The following is a 25949-nucleotide window of genomic DNA, read 5'->3' on the forward strand; positions in this document are numbered from 1 at the left end:
TTAATAAATAGCCTTTTCTGCTATAAGGTACATTGTTGAAAACAATGTCAAACTGAAAACAACAGTTTGAACTTAACTTTCAAAGTCCTGCTAAAGCTGTAGTCAGTATTATGATCCATTGTCTTCTCTCCCAGAGTGTTATTCTATTAGCATCGTTGGCATGCAGAGCCGCTGTCACCCAGCATGCTAAAGTGATATTTAAGGTCTGAAGAGGATTGACAGAAAAAAAGTTTGCCAACGTCTAGCCCATTTAAGCTAATGCTACCACAGTGTTATTAGCCATTTAGTGTGTATTAGCAGTTGAGTTCACTTGTTATGCACTCAAGACAATGACCTTATTGCGCTCAGTGGTAATAGTGGAATAAGATACCATTAATTGTAAGTGTGGCCTCTCTGTTCCCCGTACTAACTGTGGCCCAAGGGAGAGATAAAGCTATATTCTCCTTAACTGAAACTGAATTAAGTATGAATAAAGGACATGTCTCAGCTTTCTTTCTCACTATTTCTGTGTACTCTTGTTGTCTTAATTGAAGCTTATGCATTTACTTTTGTATTATTTTTAAAATTTAGCTTACAAGCTACACATGATCCATCTTTGTTAGGATCAGGTGTAGGATACAGGTCTGATATGAGCCGCGAACTACCTACTCCAACCAGCAACAGCAGTTACATTGAAACTAGGAAGGCACTAGGAAAGTGTATTTTCTTCTTCTCTCGTCTTTGTGCTAAATTATAGACATCCTGAATGTATGTTTGTCCTGGAGATTAAATTGATATCAATCTTCTCATCTCAGCTAAGAGTAACAAATAACTCTCACCAGCGCAGGCACAAAAAGTACCAATCTGTGCAAACATTTCCAACCTCTTCTAGCTGTACTGTTAATCTGTAGCTCCGCTTCCTGCTGACAGACACTTCATGGCGCTGGCCAGGCACAAGTGTCTTTGTTAGTCTTGAGGTCTTCATCAGTCAGAGGATACTAGTTATTTGGGAGCTGCGTCAGAGTCTCAGGCTGGGCCGGGCTGCCAAGGGTTGATGAAATATGCATTGGCCAGAGATTGAGTTGAGTGACCTCGCCTGAGAAGTGTTGTGTGAGTGTGTGTGTGTTGTCTGTGAAGGGGTTGACAAGAATAAGTCTCCATGGGACCATTTAATAGCACTTCAGCTCAGAGTGTGTGACGGCTCTAGCTATTCAGCCTCTCTCACTGTTGTTATTGCATAGTCATGCAAGGTGTGCGTGGGTGTGTGCATGCACACGCACGTGTGAGTGTGTGTGTTTTGCTCATGTGCTCTCAGGGTATTCCTCCCACAGACAGGTGGATTGGAAAACAGATTGACTGCAGGTTTGAATTGGAGTTTCTGTGCAGTGTCTCCTTTCTCTCTACCTGTATGGAATCATATTTGTTCCTCAGTTCTGAAATTTGAGTATAGAAAAAGATTTTTTGCAACCACATAAATGATATTTGAAGATATATTATTACCATGCAAGGAATAATTTTTTGAGCAAACAAAAATCTATTCCTGATAAATTTATTTTCCAGTGGGATCAAGCATTAAGGCTCATGGGAGGAGGGCAAACAGTCCATGGTTGGGGTGTGAGGGGGTCCCTGGTAATGCTGTGAGTATACTGGAGGTCAGCGATGGCAGGTAGTGGGACACCGATGATGTGTTGGGCGGTTTTCACCACCTGTTGCAGGGCCTTCCTGTCAGCTTCGGAGCAGCTGCCATACCACACCATGATGCAGTTGGTCAGGATGCTCTCTATGGTGCAGTGGTAGAAGTTTGCCAGGATCTGAAGAGGCAGTAGGGCTTTCTTTAGCCTCCTCAGAAAGTAAAGGCACTGTCGCACCTTTTTACCAAGTCTGGAGTTGTTGAGGGACCAAGAGAGATCCTCAGAGATGTGATTGCTGGGGAATTTGAAGCTGGAGACACACTCCATCTCAGTCCCACCTCAGTTTATATGAATGGGGGTGTTTCTGCTGCCCTTGGTGTTCCGGTAATCCACAAAGAACTCTTTGGTCTTCTTGGTAATGAGGGCAAGGTTGTTGTCAGCATACCATGCTGCCAGGTGCTGGACCTCCTCCCTGAAGGCTGTTTTGTCATTGTCACTGATCAGGCCTACCACCGTGGTGTTGTCTGTGAGCATGATGATAGTATTGGAGCCATGCACAGGAACGCAGTCATGGGTGGAAAGGGAGTAGAGGTTGTTTAACTTAACAGACCAGTGTCCAGTTGTAGAGGGAGGTGATGCCAAGGTCACTAAGTTTAGTGATCAGATTGGAGGGGATGACTGTATTAAATGCAGAGTTTAAGTTAATGAATAACATCCTAGAGGTTATGAATAACATCCTAATCCTAAGAGTTACAAGTGCATATGTTTGTTTGTAATTACTTTAACATAATTGACTGTTTCCACTGTGAAATATTTGAATGAATATAGTTCATATCTAACTTTCTCTTCAAACATTTCTCAACTCTTTTGTGATTGAAGGGAGCAGATATCCCCCTTTTGATATTCACTAAAGCTTTTTCCACTTGAGGCAAGAGTGTGACAGTCCCCATCTGACAGTTTTCAAGGATCCATCTGCTGTAGCAAAAAAATCCAAGAACAAAGATAGATGACAATGTTCTGCCAAAATAAATATTACATTTTTTCCCACTTCAAGTACTATAATTTGTGACCATCTCATTCAATGACACTTGGAAACAGTGTTGTGTTCTGTAATGAATTGGCAAATACCAATAAACAGTATTTCATTAATCTATAAAAAAAATGCATGTGTAGATATTATTTGGCCAAAGATATCATGGAAATGATTAAATGTTGGTAAAACATCAATATCATGCATCTCCTTGGTGGCATTCCAGTCTAGTCTTCACACTTCATACATGTTTTATTTGTTTGGCTACAGTGTATGAAAAGTCATCTGTGGTTAAATGTGACCAATCAAGCATGGCTGCTGATCATGTGGTGGTCCTCCTGACAAAAATCATAATTTAGTAAGAAGCGATTGTCCTAGTGATGAGCCCGCTGCAGGAGAATCCAGACTGGAAGCCTAACAACTGATTTTGCATTTTGAGTCATTATCCAGCTTTGATCCCCACCGCTCGCTGTATGTTAATTATTGTATCACAGCATAGTGCTGCTTTTCTGTGCAATTTTGATTCACTGATGTTTTTCATCATTAAAACATCACAGAGGGCTGACCGAAAACAGGATAACACAACATTCAGTCTAGTTCAAGTGTGTGCTCTCAATGCAGAAAAGGAAATTTATGCAACACCTGCAGCCTACAAAAAACAAATGAAAATGAATGAGACGCTTTTAAGTATAAGCATCTCTCTGCTTTTAACTATAATATTAAGATTATTATTATTTGTAAATTAATTCCTTATCTAAATGACGTACCAGTTAGAGTTGTGTATGGTGGCTAATTCTTTTCTAGAATTAGTATATGGTCACCAACACCAGCTATTTGTAAATCCATCACTAAGTCTGCCAGATCTGCTAAATCAGTTACTAGAAAATGTGTGTAGCATCGTACAGCTGGAAGTTACAACACAACTTCCCGAAAATAGCAGTTTTGGGAGTCCAAATGATTTATCAAACTTACTGCTAGGACCTGACCCACACTGGATTTTTGGGGCAGATGCCGATACCAATATTAGGGAGTAAAAAAATTCTGATATTGATATATTGGCTGATAATCTTATATATACAGAATATATACATAAACACACATTTTTTGCAGTGATCCCTCTAATGTGGTTATCAAACACTTGTGACAAAGATATGTAATGGAGGCATGATATTTCACAGTTCAACAATAAACTTTATTGTTTAAAATTACATAAGTGCGTTGTATTCATGTAGTTTAGCATGAGTGGGAAATATCAGATTATGCTAACCTAGCTAATTTAGCAAAACAGTATTAGCATAACATTTTCTTTAATGTTCTCTTATTTTTGTGAAAAGTGCTTTAAAAATCTCCCCAGTTTACACAATCATTAAACAGCATTTTATTAAGTGTCAGGTCAGACATGTTGACCATATTACATATTCATGTATTAGCATGCTAACGTTAGTTTTGTCTTTGTTCAATTAGCTGTGTAACAGTAAGTCCTGGCAGTTAGTAGGTGTAAATCTCTAGTAAATACTAATCTCTATATAAGTACTTCCTTCTGTAGTGCATCCTGTTTTAATTTAGTGATTTGTAAATATTCATTTATTCTTATGTTTGTAACTTAGCTAAGTTTGACTATAGCAATGAGCTTGGGAACACTGGAGTTTTGTATAGCACAAAAAGTTCCCATGATTGCACGAGCTTAAAATGGAGTCTAAGGGGAATAAAATCAAAGATGCAGGTTGCATTTTTTTTATTCCCGCTACTGCAGAAAATGTTGGCTGGAGTGTTTTTGTTTTATGAAAAGTCTCAGTCACACACTACACATGATAGGCAGGATGGGCCACACACACACACACACACACACAAAATCACATAATGAGCATAGAGTCAAACTATACACCCTCTTTATACAGATACTGTACATATTGCAAGAGAAAGGCAGTACAATTGTGCAACTTATTTAGACATTGTTGGAGATAATGAGAAAGAATAAACTGAGAAACAAGAAAACAAGAAAAAAAAGGATAGGTAGCAGCTAAGAAGTGGCAGGGAAACAAGAAGGAAATTGAAGAACTCCTCACTGCTGGAGAGGCTGACAACATTCACAAAGCTACAGAGCTCGGCTTTGAATAGCTGCTAACCATAAATCCATTAGTCTGGGTTTCAGTGCAGAGTTTGACTGTCCCATGATGGTCTGAAATCTGTTTCAGATGCTTTAACACTGTGACAAGAATAAAAGTCTGATGGAAATTATATAATATGTGGTGAAACTGGACCAGTTAAAAGGCTAAAAAGTTGAGTTAAGTTTTGTTGTGTAACAGTCATCAGCACTGTGTTTAGGCTCAGCAGCCTGGGGTGAAATTCCCTGTGTGCCTTTTCAGATCGTCTTTATGAAGGTTACATGCTCATGCAAGTGAATGACAGGACACATTTACAACAGCTTGCTTCAGTCAGGAGCTGTTTTGGTATTGAAGTAACTTCAAACTCTGACTTTCTTCCTTTATATTAATATTGTCAGGTTATCACATTCATCACATTTGTCCTTGTCTCTTCCACAACCTTTAATACAGATGCTACACAGGACAGATTTGGCTAATTGGGATATTTTGTGCTCTTTAAAAAATTTCTTGATTCTCTTAAACATCTTAATTGTTCACATGTTGTGTCTTCCCTAATTGAAGTAGATGAATGTTGTGGATCCAGAATTACACAAGTGACATGAGATGAGGCTTTTTTTAAGATAGGAAAGAAAAGAATAACCTTATTCACTCTCTTTTCAACAGTGTGATAAGAGCAATGTCAGTCTCATGTAAATGTTAATGGAGCTAAGACTGTAGCTATTTCTTAATGAACAACAGTTTATCCATCCGGCAGGCTGGACACTGTGTCTATCTGTTCATAGTTAGAAACAGTTCCAACACATAACTCCCCCTGAAACCACAAAATGTTGTTTTTACATTTCTGTTCATGTATCGGTTAAAAAAATGAGCTGCAACATGTAACTGGTGAGCTTTAAAGGTGTTGGCAGCTGTATTTTAGTGCTATGGATAGAGCTAGTCTAGCTGTTTACTGCTGCCTCCAGTCTTTATGCTAAACACATCCAGACTCAAGCACCTGAATTTTCACAGTAGGAAAAGCACAATTGTTACTAATAACATTAATGATGCCTCTATTCTATTCAAGTGTCCCTGTAAACCATGACAGTGTGACAGTAAGCCAACATGTGCAATATCAGGACCCTGAAACTGAAGCAGCTAAATGGAATTCAGCTGACATTAATTTTAGTGTTTCAGTGTTATTTAATTTTAGCGTACAATAGTTTAGTAAGATAAAAACATAGTAATTAGTCTTATTTGTTTGTATGTGCCATTCATATATTTTTTCATTTAAATTTAATTTACTGCAACTGTATGAGTCAATATTTTTATGTAAAAAATACTCTCATTTAGTTGCCTAAATAACAGAGCAGCACAAAAAACATACAGTATATCCAGCCTCCTTATTATTAATACACCCACTCTTATTACCAAACTGTAGATGCCCAAACTGGATTTTGGACTTTTCCCAACACTGGATACAAATATCAAAATCTAATCTGTCTTCTCAGCAGTGCTCAGTCCAGGGAAAGCTGGACTCGGTCTCTTCACTGTCGTTTGGTTTAAAGTGTACCACAGTGAGTGAGCAGGAATGTGCTGCGTGCAGTTTACTGACATCACCTGCAGTTCACAGCGATGACAGTCGAGAAAAACATTTGAGAGAAATGTGCCAATTTGACATAAACCAAATCCTCAGAGTGTACAGTGCAGGATTACTGGCACAGGTTGCTCAAACACACATGCCTTGTACGCTCTCACAACACACTCTCACACAGGCACCACTATAATTAATTTATGATCCAGTCCTATGATTTATTTTTGTCCCTATCTGACCTTATGCGCTCCTTGAATATGAAATGTCTTCAAGGATTTGTGGTGCTTGGCTGAGTTGAAGGCAAACCTGCACACACACACGCACACACTCTCACATCCACACCTCCCTGCCTGCACAGCTAGAGTCCTGCTGGACCATGTATCATAACCCTTCATTTCTCCTCAAATGCCTGAACTCTCTCACCTTCCTTCTGCACCTCTTTTTCACTCATTTCCTCTATCTCTATCTCTCTGGTCGTCCCTATGGAGCATCTGAAAATAGCAGCCAAGGGAAAAGTGGGTCAGCTGCCATGTGGAGGGGGGTTCTGTGTATAGCGAATTTGTCTGAGTGTGTATAATCTAACAAATTGTCACAGTATTATATGTTAGATTTTCAACCTATTTTATTTATGTGTTGTGCAAAACTTGACAAACACCTGATTGTGGTTACGACCTTTCAGTGCTTGAATCATGGCGTTGGCACCACACATGTGACACTCTACAGGTTTGCAGCACTTTTCAACTAAATGATATATTTTTCCTCCTAAGGAGTTATGACATTGAAAAAAACTTCTTCTGGAAACGGCCTCTGGTTAATTTGATGACATGACATTGCTTTAAAATGTAAGGACAAGTATTTTTCTATAACCTCAAACATTTAAAGAAGATAAATAAAACTTAAAAACTAAATAAGCAACAAATCAATTTATAGTTATGGAAAAAAAAACATCCTCCAGCTAATTTCCTTCATCAGGACTGTGTGGGTGTGGTTTGATCAGATTTGATTGACATCGGCCTGACAACATAAGCAAACAAACCCACAGCTGTCAACATATTTGATTCAAATTTTGCTAAATCCTGACTGGTGCATGGAAATATGTGACATCACTGATCCCCCTCAAACCAGTGACAAGAGCACAGACAAAACAAATACAAATACAGGAATCTTTCAAGGACAATGTTGCTCATTGCCCTTGAGAGCCCTTGACCTGTTCTAACTTCAGCTAAAACTTGTGTGTTCATTTAGGACCCCATCGAAAAAAGGCTTTCAAGGCCTTTATTGGAACTTACTTCTCCCAGCCTGTAAAAATGAAATGAAACCATCTGACATGAAGAACATTCACTCCTCAATTGAAATGCTCAAAACTCTGTCCACAATGTAAGGATGTAATTTGTGAAGCAGAAACACAAGTAGATATTACGTAATTTTATTTTTTTATTGTCTTTTATTAGACCAGTTTGGAAAAACTGGTCTAATAAAAGACACAGTGCATTATGGGAAATGTATGATACATTTTTTTAGTGAGCAGTACTCCCCATGCACAGCCAGTAATTTCAATCAGGTGCTGGTTGGTCGCAGGAACATCTTAGGTAGCTGTAGCTTCTTCAGAAGCAAAAGTTTTTTTTCTGAGCTGCAGGCGAAGCATGTTGTTTGCTCCTAATAAAATCTCAGTAAAGTCATTCAGTGTGTGGTGGTTAATTTGATTTTCACAGTTTTTTTTAGCTTACCATATAGTATAAGGACTTGAAGTCAGGATATCATGGCCCCTGTTTCTTCAGTTTTGACAATCTGTTCCTCGCAAGTCTTTTAACTTTATTGAAGTGCAATACTAAATCCCTGCAGTGCCCCTTTAAGTTCAAATTAATTTCTTCATACAACCCCTTGATGTGCAAAGAACTCAAAGGACAAAGAAAAAAGAGAAAAGAAAAAGGAAACTGCAGCAGAGAGTAAAGGCAAAAAGAGGACAAAACAAACTAACAGACCTATCTAATACTGACAGGAGTGCCCAACACCACCAGTCTGACAACTGCAAAGTGTGCAAAGAAAAACTCCCGAAAACATCCCAAGAGAAAAAAATAAAAATGAAAAATCCCCAAAGAGATAAAACTTCAAAAAGTAAAATGCTCAAAGAGCAAAAACTGCTCACATAGAAAACACCCTGGCAAAGCCACTGGTCATATAAATGTAAATAACACCACCACATGATTGGAGCACATTTTCAGAATGGATGCTATAATCACAACAAGACTGTAGCACTGTCACCAGAGAGCATTACCTACCTTCAAATCTTTAATCAAATCAGTGAAAACAAAGAGGTTGTGATAAAACACACTTATGTATATGAGGGCATCAGTGGATTAAGGTTTTAAAAAAGAATTTGCATGATGAAGCTTGCTTGCACACTATTTTGGGGGCTTGCTTGTACCAAAACTTGATTTGCATAGTGACTAAACATACAGTAAGCTTGGTGAGCTTAAGTAATAGGGTCACAAAAACCACAACTGAAAACAGCTAAAACACATCACAGTCTATCTGATCCTCCACCTCTGTTTAGAGTGAAGGATTGCTCCTGTTTTGATTAGAAGTCTCCTTTATCACAGTACGGTCGTGTCTGTTTTCAGCTACGTGCAAACTCGGCTCATGTGGCCCAGTAGCTGATCTAATTATCTGTTATGTGTTAAACTAATATAGTTAGGCCTAATGGGTCCCATCCAAACAGCACAGGAGGGGGACGACTGAGAACGCATTATAAAACAACCAGGAGAGAGAGTGTGTGAAAATGTGTGAGAGAGGATAAAAGTGGGCAAACAAGTGCAGACAAATGCTCTGAAAAACAGGTACAGGAACTCATTTAATGTTCAAACATTTATCAAAGAAAAGTATTTGTCATATTGAAGACGACAGATGTTCGGTTAGGGGAACAGAGAAAAGATAGGTCCAGAGTTTATTTTAATACAATGGCAATCTGGAGATGGCAATGTCAGTCGGTTTGTCAGTCGGTTTGTCGGTTGGCTGGTCCAACACTCTAGTCCAGATAGAAATATTTCCACAACCACTGAATGGATTGTCTCGAAATTTGCTACAGAAGTTCCCTGGATAATTAATCTTACTGACTTTTGTGTTTCCTGAGTTTTCTTCTGTTGTCACCATGAAGTTAATTGACTTCTTTGGTTTTCATTGAAATATATCAATAACTATTGGTTGTATTGTCCTAAAATTTGGCGCAGACATTCAAGTTCCATAGAGGATAAATTCTAATGACTTTTCCTTGAGGTCCACCAGCAGGTCAAAGTTTTCACTTATTCAGTGAAATATGGCAATATTGATGGATTGGCACAAAATTTGTATAAATATCCATGGTTCATGGTTTTTATTGAAATATCGCAAAAACTATTGTCCCCAAAGAAATGAAAAGTCATTTCCCCTGAAAAGCGGCTTTGACTCTTGACCTTTCATCAAAATCATCATCAGTCCAGTACTTTGGTCCAAATAAATGCAAAACTAATGACACTTTCCATCACGCTCAGCTATATTTTGTGATCAGTGCAAATGAGCAAAACCAGCATGCTAACATGATGATGGTAAACATTATACCTGTTAAACATAGACATGCCAGGTTTGTCATTGTGAGTGTTACTATGCCGCCATTAGCATTAAGTTCAAAGCACAACTGTGCAGCTTACAGCTCACATCTGCTCATGTAAGTGAATACTTTTTACATTTAATATGTTTGTTATCTAAGACGTGGTGATCATTTTTCAGTACTATAACCATGGTTTTGGTTTTTGCCTAAATCTATACTAATGATACAAAAGAGCAAAGATGCTTCATGTTTCTTCTTGCACTCATTTTACACTTGCACCTACCAGAACATAGAGGGAAGACCGAGGGGCCACGTTCCTTCTCGGCACCATTGGACGAGCCCAGTGTTAGCCATTTCTAACAATATTTACTGTATAGCTCTCTGATTGGGCTATTTGATGTCATTTTTCCTTTACATACTGGCCTTGAAACTTTCCCTTCCTAGTGCGCCAATTTTCACCTGGTATTATTTGAGGAAGTTTGACTGCTTGAACGTTTTTGCAGTCTTTGCTTATCCACCCCAAACAGCCAGTACACCAACTCTACAGACACTAGTTGCAGCTAGCAATGCATGCAGTGACTGTTTGTGTGTAGTGTGGCTGTGCATGGGTTCTTTCTGTTATTTTCCTCCAGTTTTTGTCCAATTTCCTCTTGTCTCAGCCTCAGGTTTGGTATGAGTTCTAAATGTTTGATCAAGTTGCGTCTATTTGTATTCTGAACAAACCTTAATATTCAGCCCAGCTATTATGAGGTTTCAGCAGTCTGAGTTAGCCAAATAGAGTGGATATCTACATCCTGTTAATTTATTGTCCTGACAACAAATCTACATGTGACTACTGGGACGTATTGCTGTCTGTGGAAACACAAAGAGGGAATTACAAACTAAAAAGACACCCTTTGAGAGATACCATCTTGAAAACCCAAATCTATTTAAAGTTTGGATGTGCCAAGAAAAGCTATTGCATAAATGAACAACAAACTAGCTGTAAAAAGGATAACGCAGACACTCAGATCTACAAGCATGTACACACCTTGCTGAAGGACAGTGATTTCCATTCACAAGTAGTTCCTTGTCACACTGGCTTGTTTCATTTTACTGTGTTGACATTGTATTTATCTCCAATCATTGTGCTGACCTTTAGATGAATGTAACTCCTTTCTCCTGCTTCACTTAACACTTGCTTGTATGAAATGCAGCAGCTCAAATTCCTTCTGGTTCAATAACTTTTCCAGAATAATGGGAAAAGGAGTACCATAACATGATTTAATGCCTCAAAGTACCTCTGACACTGACTTTTTTTCTTTAGATTTTTGGTTCACAATAGATTTTTAAAATCTGTTATGGCTAAGGTGGACCTATTTTTAAAGTGCAATCAAAAAGTATTAAATATTACTAACACTGAATAACTTTGCATTTCAGCATTTGACATGAACTTCACCATGCTTGACACTCCAAGGAGACTGTTTGGTCCGGGTTGCTCTGTGCTTTTTATCACAGAAAGATGTGGAACAGCATCCACGCCTAGTTTGTCACAGTTTAACATCAGATGGGATCCAGGAGCCCTGAGGAAAAACAGCAACACTTAAGTCTATTGATGGGTAATTTATCATCAGGGCTCCTGGACTTCAGATCATCACCTAAGAGGATAAATGTGTATCATCATTCAAATCTGAAACTCATTTTTGAGCTTTTCCTTCACGTACCTTTCACATAGATTTACACCCTTTATTGGAATTTGCTTTGTAATGATCTTATACACGCATCTGGGTTAGAGGTGCAGTGTGTAGAATTTAGTGGCTTTTAGCAGAACAGAATTGGCAGAAATGGAATATAATATTCATAAGTATATTTTAATTAATGTATAATCACCTGAAATAAGAATCATTGTGTTTTTGTTACCTTATAATGAGCCCTTTGTATGTACATAGGGAGCAGGTCCTCTTCCACGGAGCCTGCCATGTTGCAATGCCATTTTTCTACAGTAGCCCGGAATGGACAAACCAAACACAGGCTCTAGAGAGGGCCTTTCATGTTTTTCGCATTTTTCGCGAATTTCGCGGCCACTGTAGGTTCTCCTACATGTTTGGAAGGGGAGGGGAGGAGGGGTATTCAATTGGTTGCAATCTGCAACCTCAACAATAGATGCCACTAAATCCTATTTACTGCAACTTAAAAAGTTTTCATGATGATGTTTATTTCATAAGTTTGTTGAATTTTGACCTTCTTTTCTGCTGTTCTTCTTAGGATTCAAGTGTCCTGTCTGCTCCAAGTCTGTGGCGTCCAATGAAATGGAAGTTCACTTCATCATGTGTCTAAGCAAGCCCCGCCTCTCCTACAACGGTGAGCATCACCTCTGTCTATTTCTGTAGTTTACCTCTGCTTTGCCATGACAGGAAGCTTGTTGTTAATTGGAGGTAAAAGCCAGGCTTGCGGGCGTCAGTTGTCTGCCAGTAAATAATGAACTGATTTTGGCCCTGGTTTTTCAAGATTATGTACTTTTTTTCATACTCATTGGTCTTCCCAATATGGTGCCAAGGTTCCTGTTTCTGCTGCTGGGCTAATAAATATTCATGACAAGGTGGGTGGGTCTACAGACTGACGTGTGTCGTCAAGATAGTCCCTCTAAAACATGATAAATATGAATAAGGGGAAATGAGGAAAGTCATAAAAATTCATTCAAAGATTCAATGAGTTAACACAACCTGACATATTCAGTCAAGCACTTTTGGAAAAAAAGATGTTACTGGTCCCTTGAGGCCGTTATGTCTGTATTTTTTTTTTCTTAATATTTGATTTCTCCTCACTGGAGCAGTGAACTACAGGTCTAACTGTGCAAGAAGCCAACATTACAGTATAAAGTACAGTGTCTGACAAATAGTGACAGAGACAGTATTAACCACTATTCTGGTGTGAAAGCTGTCAATCAAATTCTGGTGCGGATTACACAACCAAACTGAGAGTGCCTGAAAAGTGAGTCTTTTTGCAGTTTGGACTGTTAATGTTCATAATCAATTCTTACTTCTGCTGCTGTGCTTTATGACATTAGCAAAGATAAACAAACACATAAGGTACAGTTAAGTGCTGCATGACTTGCTGTCAGTCACCAGAATTTGATTGTTCTCAGTGTATCTATGCAATCATATGACTTAAAGACACAGTGAAATACATTTTTCAGATTCTAATCTGGTGTCCCTGTGTTCATCATTCATTTATCTCTTGCTACATGCCAAATATGTGTCCAAAAAATCTTTTTTGAGTATTTCTACATCAAACTCCCTCTCTTCTTTTCCTACAAAATGTAAAAATATTCTTAATGATTCATATTAAACTTGGGGGCAGTTACATAAATGCATCTAAATCAAATGTAATTTTGGGTGACTAACTAACCCCTCTCACCATATAAATGCTAGCAGAGCAATATCTTGGTAGGAGGTGTGTGTTTGGATTTCAGCTGGCAAAAACTTCAATTACATTTCCAAAGACTTGTTTAGATCAAATTTATTAATTTCATCCTTACACCCCTCCTCCTGGTCTAACAACACGGGTGAGAGAAATGTGTGTGGAGGCCAACAGTCCTCTTCAGCTCCATATCTCTCTATAGCTTCGTATCGCACTGTTTTAGCTGAACCACAGCCACTTTTGAGCCGTGGTTTAGCTAAAGCCCCATTTGTACGATTTGATTTCAGTGTCTCAAATTAAATTCCACCCTCATAAACCATTTCACTTGGTCATGTGTCACATTACCGAAGCTAAAGACACGCAAACTTCTGTTTCACTGTGACTTTTAGTGTACAGCTCCTTGTTTGTTTGTAATCTAGTAAATCAGTGTGAGCGTGAAATGGACCAGAACTAAAAGGCAACAATATATTATTTTTTTCCAAATCAAATAAACTGAACTACTGGTGTCAAAGTGACCTTTTGACAATGAAAGTGACAATTTTGTTACATTTTCTTATCACTGAATATCCATTGTGGCACTTAATAGAGAGCCAAAGTGAATGTGAATGTTATAGGTGGCTTCTCCCTGAGCTAATGGAGGTAGCTTCTGTGTCTCTAAAATTAGCTTTCAGGTAGAGTAGTTTGAGTAGAGATATACTGCTGCTGTTAAAAGATAAATTGGTATCGACTACTATACAGGACTTCGAAATTTGAGCATGTTGTCATATTTATCAGATAAAACAATAATTTGTCAGGTAGCAATTACCAACTACAGCTCCCATGAGTGTAACTATAAGTACGATATCAAAACCTAATCTTATCTGTTGTTATTTAATGCTAACAGAGTAATTCTTGTATTACCCTGGTTAAAATGACAATGGGCTCACAATCAACTTCCCTACACAGTAGTAGATACTCCATTAGCTTAGAATAAGGTGGACAAAAAAAACACATGATGTTGTATCCTTACGAACATGCAAGAAACCTTTTATAAGAAATACATTGTTGGGCCATGAGCTAGCTTGGAAAAAGGGCAAGATTTCTTCGTACAATACGACTGATTAAAAAATGCTTTAACATACAAGAAATGATTTGTTGGAACAAATAAAGGGACTGGTTTATTTACATTAAAAGTGACAGACATTATGGCTGGATGCCACCTACCAAAACTTTGTCTTAAGCAGGAAGAATAATTCAGAAAAAGCACAGCAATGAGTCAAAATACAAAGACCAAATCCACACAAGAAGCTCTGGTACCTCTGCTACATTTTTGGCCAGGAGTATGAGGTGGACAATCAGAAGAAATACACAACAGTAGATCTGAATGCAAGGAGGGTTTCCAGGAATTGCTGTTGTCTTCTCAACACTGCTTCACAGTTAACTTTATTGAGCAAATCATTGCATATTCCAGATAGACATTTATGACACATTCAATGCTCTAAGCTTTGTAGTTTTATTCAATATAATTTGTCAAATTAATCAGATTTGATCGCTTCTGAAAAAAGTAAAATAACGTTAATATGCTGACCCTTCTGCTTTTAATACATCTTACCTGCCAAACGTTTGCATTCAGAAGCTGGAGGTATAATTTTAGAATGTGAAGTAAAAGAAGTGAAGTAGCATTTTAAAATTGCGTTTAGTGTGTCACTATACACATGTAATGAAGTTTACCATCAATAACCTTGATGTTCAATGCTAAGCTTGGTCTCACGAGGTTTCCATGTGATATATAAAAAGCCATGGTGTAACAGTGTAGGGCTGTGGAAGCCACACATGTCAAGGTCTTTTATTTTGCTTTATTGATCGTCTGTGTAGCGCTGCTGTGTTGCTTTTTTAGCTCATCCCTCACTGTCTCTCCATCCGGCCCCACTCTCTTTCCCCCTCAACCACCAGCTGACTGATTCAGTTTCATGACTGCATGAATCTATTACTCCTCAGTGCATTTCATGTTTTTGGGGAATGATACTTACTATTAGTTGTAGTAGATCCTAAAGGAGTACAGCAAACTGTTGGGAATATGTCAGATTGGTCCACCAACCAATGAGTAATGAGATAACAAAATCATCCGAGTGTCCTGGGTACATCATTGGATCACTGGCTATTATGCTTCACGTAACGTTTCCACTACCATTATACAAAGAGTGTTTTGTCATGTACATGAACACATGTAAGGTAATAATATCACTAATTGTAGCTTGTAAAGTGTAGCTAATGTAGATGTATATTTTATATGTATCAAAGAGTTTTGATTACTTGCAACTTTGCAATGTCTCATTTTCTTCTCTTTAAACTAGTGGTACAAGCATAAATACTTTAAATACTATAGTCACTAACATACTAGAGCTACTACTCAACATAATGTATGCTAAGATGTTAGCATTTAGCTCTAAAGACTAACAACTTATGGGACAATCAAATGTGTGGTGTATTCTTTTTGTGCCTAAATCCAACTACAGTCTCTGGTTCCAGCTGTTTAAATGTGAGGATTTGCTGCTTTTCTTTGTTGTATATAATTGTAAATTGAATACATTTGGATTTTTGACTGTTGGTCAGACAAAACAAGCTATCTAAACACATTGGGTTCTGAGAAATTGTGATGACCAACTTTACACTGTTTTTTGACATTTCATAAACCAAACAATTGATTCAGAAATTAAAATAAATATTACAACTTAGTCGAGTTTGGGATACATAGGCTGTAACCAAAGGCTCTAGCTAAAGACTTTAGGGTCCTATCTTAACCATGCAAGTGCAATGACAAGCGCAAGGTGGTAGGTCTTTTAGGTGCATGGGCTGTGTGGGCATCTCCATGCACACCTGCTATTTTGGGTCATGTATGTGCAGCAGTGCCACGTGCAAATGGGCTGGGTGAAGGTGAATATAGATCAGTGGGTGTGGTGATTATTAAATACTGTCTCAGCCAGTCACATCACTGCTGTCATAGCTCTGAAACAGTTGAGCCAATCACAGTTAAATGTGATGATGCAACAAATGGAAAGCTTTTCTTCAGGAAATGTCTGGGTGTCAGGACATGAATACACATCACCACAAATCTGCACCCAAAGACAGATAGAGTAGTTTTTTTTCATCAGTTAGTTACTGTAATAACGATAGAAATAAAAAATAAAGAAATTGATTTGGTAAAGCTGTTTATACGATTATATCGGATCAACACTATTTAAGCAATAATTATAATGTATCTCACCTTGTACACAGTCACATAGTTAAATAATTAATGTTACACAATAGAGTTTGCATTGCGATCAAGGATAAAACATGAGACGTTACTTTTGCTAGAAAGAAAGTTGGAAAAGAGGCTGTTGAGCCCTGCTAACCCGACGTCTCCTTCATGTGTAGAGGTGTGTGTGGTTATTCTGTAGCAGCCTGGTGTCACCAGGTGATTTAATGAAGGTAAACACAGTGAATGGCCGTGTGTAATGGCACTGCACTCTGGCGCTTCACTTCTCAGAGGCTGCAGTTTTATCAACATATCAGTCCTGCTGCCTTCAGATACTGCAGGGATTTAATGAACAGGATAAAGCAGCAGATAAAAGAGGAAATACTGTAAGAATCACCCACATTCATTTACAGATCAATGCAGACAGATTTACTGACTTTCCTGCTTTAATCACGTTAAACATTATTTTCTGTGCTGATTTTGGTTGGAGAGTGTTTAATTGAAATAAATTATTTGTATTTTAAACATTAATCCATTGTTGCAGCTTGTCTGAAGCAAGTATTTAGTTTGATCCTGTTGATAAAATTACCAAATCAGCACAGATTGATGTTATGCCACAAATAGACGTGGTCCTGAGATGTTTTTAGAGCGACATCTAGGACCAAATTTCAACCAAAATACAACAACTGTCTTTGCGCTGCTTTATTTGAATGAACCTCCCAATTGTCTGCGCCTCTCCTCTCACCCGTACGCTGCACGCTCTGCACTGGTCACCAGAATATCACACAGACGTACGAAGTGAGTCTCAAGGTCAGGAAAATACCAAACAGTTGGAGTGCTGCTTGCGCTGGTCGATGCGCCTCCGGGAAAATACGTCCCATAGTGTTAAATAAATAAAGTTCAATTACTTTAGTGTTAATTCTTTTAATAGTAGTTGGGCTATAATTGCCAAGCATGATCATGACGGCATGGACACATTATTGTGGGTTAAAGCAAACAAATATCCCTCTTATCCTGTATATGAAAATATATAAAATACCAGTGATATACACATATTATTTATGATTTATTATTTATCATTTCTCCTTTCTGGTCTTATTGTAACAGACTATGGTGCACATTTTCAGCCTGAGTTCTGATGTTTAAACCACCTGTTCATAAAAATAAAGGTCAAAGTTTCAACTTTTTAAAAAACCAAATGGCCTCACCACTCTTAAGACTTGGAAGAATGGAAGGAGGAATGACACCTGTGCATCATTCATCACATTTATTGTTACTCTGTGTCCATAGTAATACTCAGGGAGGTTAATGAATGAAATAGAGATGTACATAAGGAGCAAGGAAATGAGTCAGTAATACTGCATGCAGACACACTGTCTACCTTCCAGTCAGCTGTTTATTTCCTTGAGCCGGCTGCTGTTTTAATTATGGCCTGGGCTGCTTCTCCTGGTTGCTTCCGTGGAGACATGTGATTGACAGCAGCCATGTCTGTTCATTGCCCTTAGCAACTCCTTGATTGACAGTTACTTCTTTGACTCAAGACTGTGCACATGTACGTCTGATCTGGAGCCGGAAGGTCACCTTGTAGGAGTCTGTGTTTCATACTGTATGCAGAGCGGGGACACTGTTGTTGTGTTTCTGATGATTACAATAATGTAACCACACAGATTATATCATGTAAACTTGGTAGGGGGAGGGAGAGAAGGGAGGTAATCTTACAGCTCCACAAATAGCTGTCAACTAGGCCCACAAGGCCAGTACAGTAAAAATAATGTAAGTTTCAACCCTGCAGCTGAATTCAGACTGTGGGGGGGAGAAGAAGATTGAGTGACAGAGACAGAGAGAGGAGAGTGAAACTGTCTTAAGGAAGATGGGATCCAGAGTGATGGAGTATCCTGATGGCTGATAACTGATGAGAGGAGAGAGGGTAAAAGGAGAAAGACTCCCATAATTCCCCCTTTTTTTCTCCAGCTCTGTCTGTCCTGTCACTCTTTATTTCCAGCAAATTACTCTCTCCTATTCCCCCTCTGTCCCTCTCTCCTCTGTGAGTCCGTCTGTCTGTCCTGCTGTGTAATCTCTCTGTAATTTCTCTCTCTCTCTCTCTGTTCTCCTGGGTTTTTGAGACCCACAAAAACGGGCCAAGCTGCAGCTTATCTCGTTTCCCAGCATGCTCAGGGGTCTATTGTCAATCACCTGGGCCCGCTGACTGTCGCACATCAGCACATCTCTGAGCAAGGCCTTTACGCATACACACAATTTCTGCACAATACATACAGGAATATAATCAGACACTTAACAGACTACACCGACTTTCTGGGAGTAGTCACTTTCGTCAGTGTGTCATTATTAGCAGCCAGTCATCTGCGTACATATAGTACCTTTGCTTTTGTGATACAGTGCAGTGGTTCCCAACTCTTTTGGCTTGTGAATCTTTAAACTAAAGGCTAGCTGTTACAGGTTGTATAGGAGCTAAAACAAAGACTTTAAAGTGAAGATTCTCTCATCTCAGATTATTTATAAGTTTATTATTTATTCTTTTTAGAGGCCTAAAGAGGTAAAGATATCCATTGTTTTTCAAGAAAGCTAGAATTGGAGAAAAATTGGAAAACCCAAAGTTAATTTTGTGTGTTTTTCTTTCTCTTCCCTAACTTTTTGATCAATATGTGACTCTTAACATGGTGTCTACACAGACAGTGTTTCAGTCGTATTTTAATCAATACAGCTGTCTTTAATCAGGCTTCAGATCTGTTCATATTTCACTCACACTTTACGCATGTAACCACTACTGGAAGTGCATTTTTAGGCTTCAAGTCAATTTTCTTAAGCTGTTTGTGTGTAACTACAGTGATTGTGTATGGGGTACATCGGGGAAAAAAAGCTTGGGAACTGCTGGAATAAAACGACACTTTTGAATATGTTATTTAAGGCTTTTGGGAAACTGTGATGTGCATTTTTCACAAAACGATCAATCTGTTAATTGAGAAAATAATTGGAAGATAAATTAATAAGTAAAACAGTCAATACTTACAGCTCTAGTATCAATACATTCGAAAAGACACATCATTGATTTTTCTTTAATTGCAACAGCAGTAGCCTTCAGCCATTGGTTGCACTCACAAAGGGAAACACAGCTTGGGTTCAAAGTTTCAACTTTTGGCACAGGCTGACTACAAGCAGCCCACTGTACATCAGTGAAGCACATTTGGCAGGAAAAACACACCACATAAACAGTAATGGAGGAGAAACACACTGTGGTGGAAGAAGTATTCATATCCTTAAGTAAAAGTACCAGTACAACAATGTAAAAATACTCCGTTGCAAGTAAACATCCTGCATGAAAATTCCTACTTTAGTAAAACACCATAAGTATTAACAGCTTGATGTAGTTAGAGTATTGCAGTAAAAGTAGTGGTTTGGTCCCCCTGACTGACAGCATTAGATTATTAATACTGAGGCATCAGTGTTAGAGCAGCATGTTACTGTTGGAGCTGCTGGAGGTGGAGCTAGTTTAAACTACTTTATGTACAGTTAGCTAGTTTAGTCCAGTGGTTCCCAACCTAGGGGTCAAGCCCCTCCAAAGAGTCACTAGATAAATCTGAGGGGTCATGAGATGATTAATGGGAGAGGGAAGAAGAAAAAAAAAAGTTCTGATACACAAATCTGTTTTCAGTTTTTAGACTTTTTCTCTAATCTTTGATTTTTGGTGAAATATTGGATCATTTGAACATTTATTGAAATGAAACCATGTGAGAAGTTTAGAGGGAAAAATCACTATTTGGTGGAGCTGTTAACAACTCATAGACATCTGAAATGTGACCCCGACTACACACTGGTTTTTATAAGACGTCAAAAGCCAAAAAGGTTGGACACCACTGGTGTCATCTTTAACAGTGCGTTGTATCTTAAAAGCTTGTTATATTATCCATTGTGTCAAATCTTCATCTGAAAAGTAACTAAAGTTGTCAAATAAATGTAGTGGAGTAGAAAGTACAATATTTCACTCTGAAATGTAGTGGAGTGGAAGTATAAAGTAGCAGAAATACTCAAGTAAAGTACAAGTACCTCAAAATTGTACTTAAGTAAAGTACTTGAGTAATATACTTAGAATTATTAAATTCTTTAATATAATTAAAGAAGTACTTGAATATTCTTAGTTACTTTACCAGAAATGCACAAAAGCTATTTTTCCTTGATAATGTGAACACAGATGTTGATGATGATGATGACAGATGATGATGTAATGATATACATATTACATCATTGCAATTTGTATATGTAGTTTCTTTTTCAAATCTGATATCTATAATGTTTTTGTTTTTAATATATCACCATCATATCTATCTGTATAGCAGATACAGTAGTGGTTAAAGACTACAGGCAGCACATTTAGTGAGGTCAGATACATACTGTACTGCACAAACTGTACTGTGTGTGTATGTGTTAGTGTAGGTGTACTGTGCGTGAGTTTGTGTGGAGCAGGTGAGGGTTATAGGTAGCACACCAAGTCCACGTGAGCTGACCACTGGATCTTTTCTGGGCTTCGACTTTGCATGATGATATTTTAATGCCTCCCACTAAATATAGCCTGTCGCACTGAGAGTGAGAGGGGGCCGGATACAGACATAGAAGTCAGGGGTGGTATGGAGACACAGAAAGTGTGTGTGTGTGTGTGTGTGTGTGTGTGTGAGAGAGAGAGAGAGAGAGAGAGAGAGAGAGAAAGAGAGGTTAAGAGATGAAAGAAAAGATGCCTCTCGCAGCTCAGGTCAATGGAGGACACAGAAAAAACAAGAAAGAGGGAATTTAGTGCTGTGATTCAGAGAAGCAAGGCAGCAACTCTGCCTAACTCATAATTGATGGGAAGGTGCTGGATGCCAAATGTCTGTTGGCAAGCCAGCAAACGGGAGAGACAGCTGAAAGTCAAGAGGGAGAGAGGGGCAGGTGAGGAGAGAGCTGATGATTGAGAGACCTGGGGAAGTCTGTTCAACCTGAGAGCACACATCCATGATCTGTACTGTCTCCTCGTGTTCACATTTGTTATAGTTGATTTTTATATCATAAATGATTTTTACTTGTTCTATATTAGTAGGTATTTGTATGTTCCACTATGTTATAAAGGGCACTGATTGTGATCCACTGACTTTTGTTGCTCATTGTATTTTGTCATAAAGTTTTTTGTAGAGTTTTTGGTTCATCTGTCTCTCTAAAAAGCTGAAACATGTTCCTGGAGTCCAGTGGTACTGTACAGGACTGTAGAGCTGCCCTCTAAACATCAATTATTTGAATCATCAGTCGAGAAGTCCCCTGAGTTGACTCACGTTTTGTCAGTCGAATCACTGGCTTTTTTTTTTTAGCTGCATCATTGTACACAGAGTAGTACAGGATAACAGCATGACAGGCTGTTAACTTTACAAATAGTCTTGTCTCAGAATTACATAATACATAACTGATGGCAACAGTGAAACTGAGGACACCGCGATGCAGAGCAATGCATGACTCGTTTCTGTTCCAGTGCTCCAGTGCTGAACGGAAGCAATGTCGACTAAACTGCTTTTAACCGCATGCTACTGCCGTCCTGTGGGACTGACTTCTCAACTGACAGCACTGTCAGCAGCCTACTGGAGCGACGCTCCGTGGTGTGCTAGGTTTTTAAAACTGAACTTATACCAGGACTCTCACGTTTCATTTCTCTGACTGTGTGGAAATCTGATGTTTTCACATCATATATAATGAATAAAAGCATTAAAATGTGTCTTACGTGTAAAACATGAGACTCATATGGGCTGTTATAGTTAGTTTAGGTTAGTAATAATTATGTTGACTATTTATATGAAAAATATCTATAGATAAGAAAAAACATAAAAAGCACATGGCAAATAAAAAGTCTACCCAGCCTCCTCAGCCTCAAGTGTCACTCTGAATAGTGTGAACATGTTCACACTATTCAGTATTAGGACACTAATTGATACTGCAGTATCAATTAGCCAGGCTGCAGAACTTTTGTCTGGCCGAAGGGTTGATATGTGTTTTGCACTTACATTTACAACCCCTGTTAGTGCCTTACCAAATGTTGAGATCAGAATATTTTTGTCTTTTTGAGGTAGTTACTGTGACAGATGTGATCACAACAAACAAATATAGCTCTTGCTAGGTGATCAGCACGCTGCCAGTGACCAACTTCATCTGACAGCACCAACAACAAACATGGTGTCTACATGGTAATTTGTCTTCCACTATGAAACACTTTGCCAAATAAAAAGAGCAATTGTAATGCCTAATGTTCATTTTCATTCCAGACACCCCAACATCAGCTGGATCAGGCTATTAGTGGATTGATATTGTGCAGTATTAATTCGGTATAAAGATGGTGATGTCAGTTGGTCAAGAAATCTCAACAACTATAAGCCAGATTTCAATTAAAGTTGGGACTAGGCTTTATTCATGGTCCCCTGAGGCTGAATCATTATGGTTTTCATGACAGGCTAACCTTTCCTCAAGCACTTTTATCAGGCCACAATTTCCCTTCGTACACAACAAATAACACAATCTAAAGGACAGATTATCATGAAACCCTCTGACCACAATCATGCTTTCTAGAGGATGAACCTCTCCCATTTTCAATATCCAAAGACCTTTGTCATATCCAATGTCCTCCAGCACCAACATAAGGACAAACTTAAGATTTTTAGGCCTGCCACTCATAATGTTCTTAAGAATACCAAATATAGATTCATTCTTCAAACCAGGATCTTGTTCATTCCCTCCACACATTGATATTTTGAGGTGTTACAATGAAGTTAAAGACCTCTAGCAGGTCTTTAAACCTGTACTCTTCTTTATTGTACTACAGTGTGTTACTCCCTGCTTTACTGCAATGACCTAGTTCCAGATCTGGGAAACTTAATTTCAGGTTATGCACTGGTACATAAGGGGTTAAGAGCTCACAAATGTAGCTGCAAGATCATGAAAGGCTTTATAAATTAATAAAAAAATCTTCAGTCAGTGGACGTTAGCTAGAACAGAGGTGATACACTCCTATCTGATCCAGTTAAAAGCCTCGCAGCTGCATTTTGTACCAGCTGCAATCGATGTAGAGAAATTTTGGCTGAGGCAGGACTATGATGAGTTAGGGCACTATCATCGGAGAGAAATGACCTCATTTTTGAAATATTTCGCAGGTGAAGGGGAAACAAGATTGAACCACCCTCTTCACTTGATTATTAAAGCTCAGGTCAGATGTTGACTTTAGATTTAATACACTCTGCGCTCGCTGTCAAACTGGCAAAATCGCGTCCGTTTTTGGGAGTTGAATGTTTCCCGTTTGGATTCGTATGCTAAGGAAACTTGAGGAAGAGGAGGATGAGGAGGAGGATGGCAGAGCTGCTGTATCATTATTAGGCAGGGTATTTAGACATGTTCCTGTGTTTTAATCCGGAGCGCTCAGTCGGAGAGATGCTGGGTGTTTTCACGGGTGTGACAGAGGATGAGGGACGGAGGGAGGTGCTACAGTAAACAATAGAAGAAGGGAGAGGGGTCAGGAGAGGAGAGAGATAGAGAGAGGGAGGAGGAGGAGGAGAGCAGGGTTATGGGAGTTTGTTTGAGGAACTAAGCTGATTTGCAGTCAGAGCATATGTCTCCTGTCTCTTATTCCATCTCACAGTCTACCCCCCTTCTCCTTATCTGCCCCATATTCTGCCTGTAACACTGCAACACACCTTCTGTCTATGCTCTGTGAGTCAGTAATCAGTGTGATATGTTTTATTATAAGATTCTTATTCACTAATCATTTCTCTGTAACTGTAACTGCAGTTTCTTTTGCTTGAAGATTCATATTTCCTTTGACAGATAGGAAAAATTGTGATTATGATTCAGTCACATCCTCAATACTGGATTTTTTTGTATCAATCCAATAATCTGTGACATTTTCACATTAATGTTGGTTCGCTCTGTGGCAGATAGATGTAGCGCTAGTGACTGAACCTTTATCCAACAGAGATGTTGGTAAATTTACTCAGTACTGTACTTGAATTCCAGCACTTAACCCAAGTATCATCATTTTATGAGACTTTACTTTTACCCCACTACACGTACCTGACAGCTTTAGCGACTGATAATTTTGCCAATACAGTTCCTACATCTGAACCATTTATTTCATACAATTAACACCTATATTACACCTGTATTACAGTATTATTAGGCTACATTATTGTGCTTTTACTTGAGTAAAGGACTTACAGTAATTGACTGCTCACTAAACACTGCTAGTTAAAGTTGCTACGCCTGTCAGGCTTATCATTTTTGCACAGCACATACGTAGTGTACAATAGCAGCAGCAATTTTACCACTCAAAAATATTAATTTTATATTTGTTTTAGTGGAAGTTTTATAACTTTTTATTAATTTGCTGGTTTACATCTGTTTTTTGACTGGAAGAAATTATTGGCATATTTTAGCCTGTATATAAAACCTATAGAAGGAAGTTTGGTTTACTCCAAAAGCTAAGACATGTCAACTACAATAAGTGATGTTCAGTTTGACTGATACATGTAAATGCACTTTTGACATAATGGTGTATATTGGCCACTGTCATCAGCTCATGTGTCTATTTTTCTCTATTCTGTTATCTGTTTTGATTGTTTTTATGCATCTGAATGATTTTTTTTGTGAATGTGTGTGTTTTTATGTTTGCAAACCAGCTTGCCTCAAATTGCCCCTTGAGGGAGGAATAAAGTAATTTGAACTGAATTCCTACCATGAATGAACAGACAAAGAGAAGAGTAATAATAAGCAGTCAAAGCAGGAACAAATGCAGTAAATACACCCAGTCAGCTTAGTACCAAAGATGACATGCAAAATAAACCCAAAACAAAACAAGCAGATAATTGGTGACAAGCTGCGACCGGCTTGGCTCTTAATTGACTCACTGTGGATTAGAAGCTGGGTTTCTGCTTTACCAACCAGCCACTCTCAAACTGGAGCAGCAGCCAGGCTGCAGAGCCTTTGTAGTTGTGCCCCACAGTGGCAGATGTGAAATGAAGCGTTATGAATTTTTCGGGACCTGTAAGCCCACAGAGGGACTTAAAGATTTTGAGGATCAATATTTTTTAGTTTGAGTGTAAGGAATCCCTGATGTTACAGTGAGATGTCAAACTATATTATCTAATATATTTCAAGTTCAGAGTTCAAAACTTTATTTGTCACATGCACTATTTATGCACAGTGTGTTATGGATCATATCATATGCATAAATGCTCACAATGTTAATATACTGATGTTTGGCAGGTCCATGTCCACCATCTTAGTTTAGTGTGTTAGCATGGAAGCAGCTTTGGTTATAAATCAAAGCATTAGACCAATTGAAATTTTGGCCTAATGATGGCACTTGATGAGAAGTCAGGGGGTCACCAAAGTTATAACAAATTATCTTGAGGGAGAAAT

At 38.5% G+C, this 25949-nt stretch overlaps 1 protein-coding gene across 1 annotated transcript in view; it reads left to right on the top strand.

The window, feature by feature from the left end:
• The window catches only part of znrf1 (zinc and ring finger 1), a 67400-nt gene that overhangs the window by 34004 nt on the left and 7447 nt on the right, over positions 1–25949 (top strand). Inside the window, exon 2 of the mRNA XM_067588951.1 lies at positions 12143–12238. Within this exon, the coding sequence (XP_067445052.1) occupies positions 12143–12238 (96 nt within the window). The remainder of the gene's footprint in view (positions 1–12142; positions 12239–25949) is intronic.

This window comes from Thunnus thynnus, chromosome 5 (genome assembly GCF_963924715.1).
Source record: "Thunnus thynnus chromosome 5, fThuThy2.1, whole genome shotgun sequence".
In the NCBI taxonomy this organism is placed as follows: Eukaryota; Metazoa; Chordata; class Actinopteri; order Scombriformes; family Scombridae; genus Thunnus; species Thunnus thynnus.